The sequence below is a fragment of the Pseudochaenichthys georgianus genome, chromosome 20 (genome assembly GCF_902827115.2).
Source record: "Pseudochaenichthys georgianus chromosome 20, fPseGeo1.2, whole genome shotgun sequence".
Taxonomy (NCBI): Eukaryota; Metazoa; Chordata; class Actinopteri; order Perciformes; family Channichthyidae; genus Pseudochaenichthys; species Pseudochaenichthys georgianus.
In genome coordinates this window covers 5872792-5880160 of record NC_047522.1, presented here as the reverse complement: position 1 = coordinate 5880160, position 7369 = coordinate 5872792, and the positions used below count along the sequence as shown (strand labels likewise).

General features: G+C 36.8%; 1 protein-coding gene across 1 annotated transcript; it reads right to left on the bottom strand.

The window, feature by feature from the left end:
- Positions 1-954: 954 nt before the first annotated feature.
- tecrl2a (trans-2,3-enoyl-CoA reductase-like 2a) lies at positions 955-5691 on the bottom strand. Its single transcript, XM_034108621.2, has 11 exons — positions 5579-5691; positions 5018-5062; positions 3546-3649; positions 3137-3252; positions 2466-2571; positions 2221-2293; positions 1968-2011; positions 1823-1880; positions 1319-1407; positions 1177-1222; positions 955-1088 (listed from the first exon to the last, which is right to left on the bottom strand). Exons 3-11 carry the CDS (start codon positions 3585-3587, stop codon positions 961-963), a joined length of 702 nt encoding a protein of 233 aa, XP_033964512.1. The 5' UTR covers positions 3588-3649; positions 5018-5062; positions 5579-5691; the 3' UTR covers positions 955-960.
- Between the last annotated feature and the right edge of the window lie 1678 nt (positions 5692-7369).

The window sequence follows — 7369 nt, the reverse complement described above, 5'->3', positions numbered from 1 at the left end:
CAGGGAACGTGACTTTGATTGCTTACGTGTACAAAAAAGTTCAATATCATGTTGTGATGGGAATGTGGAGAAAGCATGAAGGTTCCGTGTTTCTTTTTAATTTGCTTTCAGACGCCATATTTGTTTTGCCTTCTACAGATTTGCAGAATAAGCACTAAATATTCTTAGCACTTTATTGATGCAGCTTTAATTGAAGCATCACAATTATTTTCAAGATGTTCTGCTAGTGCAATACAGCTAATGCTTTCTTTTTTTTTTCTTACAAAATCCTCTTGCTGCTATGGTATTCATTTTAATATCATGTGATGATTTTCTACCACACATATCTTGTTCACACTTTGCGCTTTATCATTATGAAAATGTCATCGGGGCTTCATATCAAATAAATAAACACTTAAGATGTGGACTTTTCCCCACAGAAATCGTGTGTGATGTATTTTTAACTCAAGTCACTCACATACACATGTATACAAAACTGTTTTAAAACCTGAGATTAGACAGTAGGGCTGGAGAACAACAGTTATTGACTGATGAGTCCTCTACACATTCATTCCAGAAGTCACATTTCTACAGTATAGTTTCCATTTCTCTTAAGTACACATCTGAGATAAATGGTGGATAAGCTTATTATTAGCATAATTTAACATCTGCTTTTAGTGCTTCAAGCATGTATCATTGAAAATAAGTGTCTCAACCTGTGGGTTAATAAGTCAGCTTGTAATGATAAATACTCACTGGGAAAAACTAACAAAAAATGAACATATTATATTTTTTAGATGTTCCAGTATATTGCCATAATATTATTGCTTACATTCCTACCCCTTTCACTACATAGTTATATAAAATATATTGCATAGTATTGGCCTTAGCAGCAGCAAACATCGTTTTAGTGCAAAACCCTTGACGACTGTGAAAATACATTACTGTATGCTACAATAGTTCATTTTGGTTTGATCTATATCAGAGAACCAGGGGGATAATGGCCATCCGGACGCTGGGATAGTCCTTGAACTCTCTGCTGTAGGCTCTGTGCTTCCCTTTGGCCCAGATGGCCTTCTGAAGGAACCCCAGTAATGTGTACAATGCCACTGGAAAACAAAACATACAAGTAGAGAATACACAAGTGGATTTCGGCCACCAAAACATGATGTACTGCTGCAATACTACTGAACATACCTGGCAGACACTGGGTCATGATGGAAAAGCTCATCCAAGCTCCAACCTAGAGTATGTGTCAAAAATACAGGCAGAGAGGTAAACACACAAGCCTGGGCAATACTATGTGCAATGATGAATTGCTTGAAAGGCTCTTGATTACCTCATATGTGTAATTTGGACAGGAAACAAAGAAAAATAGCCATGTGAAGGGGTTCTTTGTTGGTGCTGGAAATCTTCTGCACCTGGATCCTGAGAAATAGTTTGTGACAAAAACATATATTGTGTTACCATTTAAAATGTACGGAGCCCTGGAGGGTTCACAGAGAGAAAAATAAATAAAACGTGCGCACGCTTTAGTAACTCGTGCGCACGCTTTAGTAACTCATGCGCACGAGTTACTAAAGCGTGCGCACGAGTTACTAAAGCGTGGCCACGTTTCATTTATTTTTCTCTCAATGAACCCTCCAGGGCTCCGTAAAAATGTAAGCATTTATAAAAAAAAATAAAAAAAATAATGCATGCATGTTTTAATGGTGAATCAACCAACAATATTAAAGTAAGCAACTATTCAAACAGGGACAATTAACGGTTTTAATATATTTATCACAAAAACATTCTAAATTGATGGATTAGACACCGTCAACAGAATAATGCAACAACTCACCCTCTGCTCTGAGATTATTTAGAGTCAAGTGAATGGAGAAGTTTCCCAGTTCACACATCTAACAGAAAAAAGCATTTTGCACCCTTACTGTCAAACACATTGTAAATGTTATTGAGTTTGTGGAATTTCAGTGTACTGTACTTACCATAAATATGAATAATGCATAGTTGACTTGTAGTTCTCCATATGCTGTGAAGAAATATAAACTGGTGTTGATTGGTGCTGCTTGCAAAGTGTGTGTGTGTGTGTGTGTGTGTGTGTGTGTGTGTGTGTGTGTGTGTGTGTGTGTGTGTGTGTGTGTGTGTGTGTGTGTGTGTGTGTGTGTGTGTGTGTGTGTGTGTGTGTGGTGTGTGTGTGTGTGTGTGTGTGTGTGTGCATGCGCGCACAGGCTGACTTACATGGAGGTGTATAAAGTGGATGGTTGATATAGTAGGCCAACCAAGCAGAGCAACCCCAGTAATAGGAACAGTTCTAAGAAAGGAAACAATTTTGAACTGGTCGATGTAAATTAAAATGTACTTACAATTCAAATGTTTAACTACTAAACACACCTAAAAAAAGACCGATAATAATGACATTCTGTATCAGAGGTTGTCATTATGCGGTCAGAGGCTCATCTTTTCATGTGTGGTCATGTGCTCACCCTGACTATCGTCCTGAGAGGCATGGTCCCATGGGAGAAACGATGCACAAAGATAGTCTCTATCAACTTCTTCATATAGTGGCAGGTGTGACAGGCACAGGCTAGTCTGGGGGAGAGAGAGGTGAGAAGTACCAGTATCATTTGAGATTATAATTGCCCTAAGTGCCAAACATACATCATTGGATGAAACACCACCGCATGACAAGGAATTGTGGGGGAAACTTCTGAAGCAATTGGAAACAGGACTCAGAGAGACACGTTGAGAGCTGGAGCTTTGATGGCAAACACTGACGGTTTATTTGGAGCTTCGGCCGGAGAACTGACAAGACATGTCACGGGCCACGATCTGACCACACGGTTGAGATGCCAAATCAATTCTGAAGAACCCTTCTGTAGTTCGACGTTTTAACTAGTTCAGAGTGTAATAATCTACATTCTTCAACAGCTGTCTATATACAACTATAGACAGCTGAGGGACACTGAATCACATTTGTTGTCGCTTATGGCTCTGGGTCATCTACACCCCAAGAAGGATGTGTTCCAGGTGTCCCATAACAATAACTATTTCTGACAGAGAGTTGCCCGGTCATAAACTGGTAACAACAACAACATGCTAGGGCAGCCCCTCCTTAAGGGAGATAACGGCTGCCCAAGGCAAACCCACAACCTACCTGACAACCTGATGAGGACTAGAGGTTAAGGCATATCTGTGAGAGTAAATGTACGGCACACGGAAATAGAAGAGGAGGTAGGTGAGAAGGGGCCCGATGCACTCTGCCAGAAACACCTGGAAACAAAACAAGTATTAACAAAGGTAATATGCAAAAAGAAATGGCACTTGCGTGAGTAAGTGTGAGTTATATGATTTGGAACTTGTATATCCTGCACGTTTTATTGTTATGCTGTCATTTTCATTTGAATACATTGTTGTTGCATGTTATCCTGTGTGAAACGTGCTGTATACATGAAGTTGAATGAAATGAATTATATCTTTGTAGGCCTTAATTATCGATTTGAACTTGAAAGGCCAGACACTGACATATTTCAACTTTCAGTAATATATGAGTGTGCTCTTCTTACCATAGTCCAACCTATCTGTGGACCAAGATCTCTGAAGTACATGGTAGCAGTAGTCCCGACTGGTAGATTCTGTAAAATGTCTTCATCTCTGAGTGATTTGTCCTCTATAAGAACAAAACATTTTTTATATGTTATGCACACAAATTCAACTTTATCTGAAAACATCTTTATCTGGAATGACCATATTGACAGAATTACCAATAACAATCACATTGAAATAAATTATTACGAAGTACATTTGAGAAGTTGTGTGGCTTAAACTGAGGTTTCAGAGTGTCGGTTCAGATTTCCAGCACACATTCCCTCTACCTGGAAGCTCACAGGGGGCCTGGCCACAGATAATATGTTGCTCTAATTGGATGACATTTTTAGAATACCATTAGGGGGAACTGGCCCAGATTGCTTTCAAACCAACGTCTCCACCCTGTTATTTTTAGTAACAAGATAACCCTCATTTAATTAAAGCTCTATCACAACTCACGGTAGGTCCTTTTTAAAATGTAGGTTTGATGATAGGAAACAGGACTGTGACGGTAAAGATGAGGGGCGCTTTTTGAGGCTTTCATTCACCTCCATATGCAAAGCAAAGTTAATTTGTAAATGTTATAATAAAACAAAAATCGAAATAAGGCATGGTCGAAATAAGGCGTAGTATAGTATGTTGATAAAAATGTCAAAAACGACATCATTATAATATGTCGAAAAAATTTGAAAAAACGACAGTCAAAATGTCGACGTATATCAAAATAAGGCGTTGTATATATAGTATGTCAATACAAATGGCAAAAAACGACATAATATACTATGTCAAAAAATTCAAAAAACTAAGCATAGTATTTTATGTCGTAATAAGGCGTAGTATAGTATGTTGATAAAATGACAAAAACAACATTATATACTATGTCGAAAAAATGCAAAATAAACATGTATTTTATGTCGAAATAAGGCCGTTTTTTTGCATATTTTCTACAGACTATACTATGTTGTTTTTTTAAATATATGTCGCTTTTGTTTTTTTTCGACAAACTATAACTTTTTTCACATTTTAATTAATCCATTATATTTTGACAAACTGTACTTTTTTTATATATTCTTTCCGACACAGTACTACGACTTTTACACATTAACTGACACATTATACTATGACTTTTTTCATTATTATTAATTCAGGATATTTAAAATCATCAACATTCTATATTGTGATTTCTTCACGAGAGAGTATATATTTTCTCAATGTTTTGGATATAATATAACAATATTCTTTTCACATTTTATGTTTTCATCATATTTCAGACATACTATACGATTACTTTTTTCCATATCGTTCGACATAATATATAATTCATGTTAAAGATAACATACTTTGAATTATTGTGGTTGATGAAGTTCAGATTGTGAACAGCATCAAAACAGTAAATAGCTATCACCCATTGTAATATTAAGAATGAAAATGACACAATATGGCTACTTACTGGGGTCAAGGCTCAGGGCTTGTCTTGCTGGATACCAGTGAGGATCTGAGAGGATCAAACACACACACTCACATACACAGATACACAGGATGACCTCAAGCCCAACAATAATGGATCACAATGGAGTTTCATTGAGCACTGCTGCTCCGATAGATTTTGTTTGCATCAGGTTCGGCAAATATTTGGTAACGTTTTTGACCATCAAAAATGTTACCAATGTGGGCTTTAGAGGAGTAAAGAAGGAATCGCTTTTTAACAAAACATCTGTTTGGTGAAGTGCTTGGACAATATGCACTGTAAATATGCCAATCAATAGCTCGGCAAGCTAATCGATTGAATTCAACTAGTAGTTAACAGTTTTGTGCAATAAAATACACAAATAATGCAATAATAGAAAATCAATTGAAATTAAATTCTTGGATAACAAGCATCTTTACAAATCTTACTGGGTTAATGAAAGTGCACTATACTCCCTGTCCAGGACTCAGCTAAAACATAAAAGACAGTAAATGACACAAAAAAATGATAGTTTAAAACCAAAATCGGCATATGAACACTTACATGATTTGTGGAAGAGGCTTTTAATGTCTCCTATTGTTGAATAAGGCTCAACCTGAATGGAATATAAAAACACAAAGTATGCTTGATGTGCAGACGGATTTTTTATTACGCCAATGAGCTTATTTAAAGTTTCATCCCAAGAGAAGATAACACACACATTATCACAGGCTGAATTGTGCGCAAAGTGTCAAATGTATGCCCAATTAAAAAAAATAGAGTAGTAGTAGTTTTATTAAAGAGTTGTTACTTTCCATCTACATGAGGGGGGAACAAAGAGAACAAGTGAATACATGCCAATATGTTATCATACTGTACCTTATCTAAAAAACAAAGATGCTCTTTGGTCTTGCCATTCAGGACCCTCACCTAAGAGAAACACAAGATGTACCACCTTTAAAATGCACAACAACAAAGTAGTAAGTTTCACACAAATTGTTGACAGATTTCCATTTTTTTCTTAGATTTATTTACTGCAACGAGATGTAACCCTGAAAGTCAACTTTCTTTCTTTCTTTCTTTCTTTCAGTCTTTCTTTTGAACAGATTAAAAAATAACAAATAACAAATGTTAAAAACAGAATACCGTATTGTTATAATACAGTATTTATCCACATTCATGGTAATAATTTGTATATTCAACAAAAAAAACCAAAAATGTCTTCATATTAATAATAATAATAAATCATGTGTGTCCGAAAGGGAGTAGGACGAAGCAAATGCTTATTAATTCCCACCCCTTACTTGATCAATGATTGTCCTTTAAATCATTATGCATTATTATATTATAACTTAATCGGTAATAACAATAAGTATCTCCATAAAAGATTGTTTTCAAACACCTTCTGCTGATTTATGTAGTTACGTTTTTCTCATAAGCCACGTAGAACTTTTCTTCTTATACAAAGGATCTATATGTCAGCCTCTTTAAAACATTCATGTTATTGACACATATACTGCAATAAATATCAGCTTTGTACTTTGCAGCATACATGATTTGATATACCTTTGAATGATTGAGTCAACCATAGAAATATCTATGAAAATACTACAATATTGCTTCTCATCAGGGGACCTATGCTGCCAAGTGTCCAGTTTCCCTGATCAAGTACAACATCTCAATCTGAATAATAAGGCCGGTGGAGTCTGATAGGGGGAGTGTTGTCCTGCTGCTCTCTTGCTCACATCTTTCTCCTCTTAATTAAACCATGTCAGTGGTGATGTACAGCACTTGCTAGCAGGATGGTGGGTGGCATCCCACAATTTGCTCTGAAAGCACTCCATACTGTGCTGCTCAGCAGAGCTGTCCTGGCTAAATGGGTTCCCTTATTGGACAGTGTAACAACCCACTAATGGATACCTCAAGATCTGCTGAGTGCACAGAGGAGGTAAAGAGAGCTTTATGCAATCTGCTGTGTGCATTGCAAAAAAAACACATGTTCGCAAGTCTTTTAATCTTGTTGCCTTGTAACCTACAGGCAACAAGTAACCTACAGTCACCTAGTCATTGATTCTTTCTTGATTTGTATCAGTAGCAACCTCCCCTTCATTTGTACATCTTCAAACAAGAAATTGACTTGCACTCTTTAAATAGAAATGACACTCACCTAGAGTATTGAACATTGTATCTAACCCTTTGCAGTGTGTTCATGCTTTGCAGGGTGTGAGCAGAGCACGAGCCATGCTGAAGTTTCAGCAAAGGGCACCCTGGGAGACGGGTTTGTTTTGCTTTCCATCTGTTCTACCTTTCCCAAATGCATTCTCGGAGCACATGTTGATGCATCTGCGTTTTCAC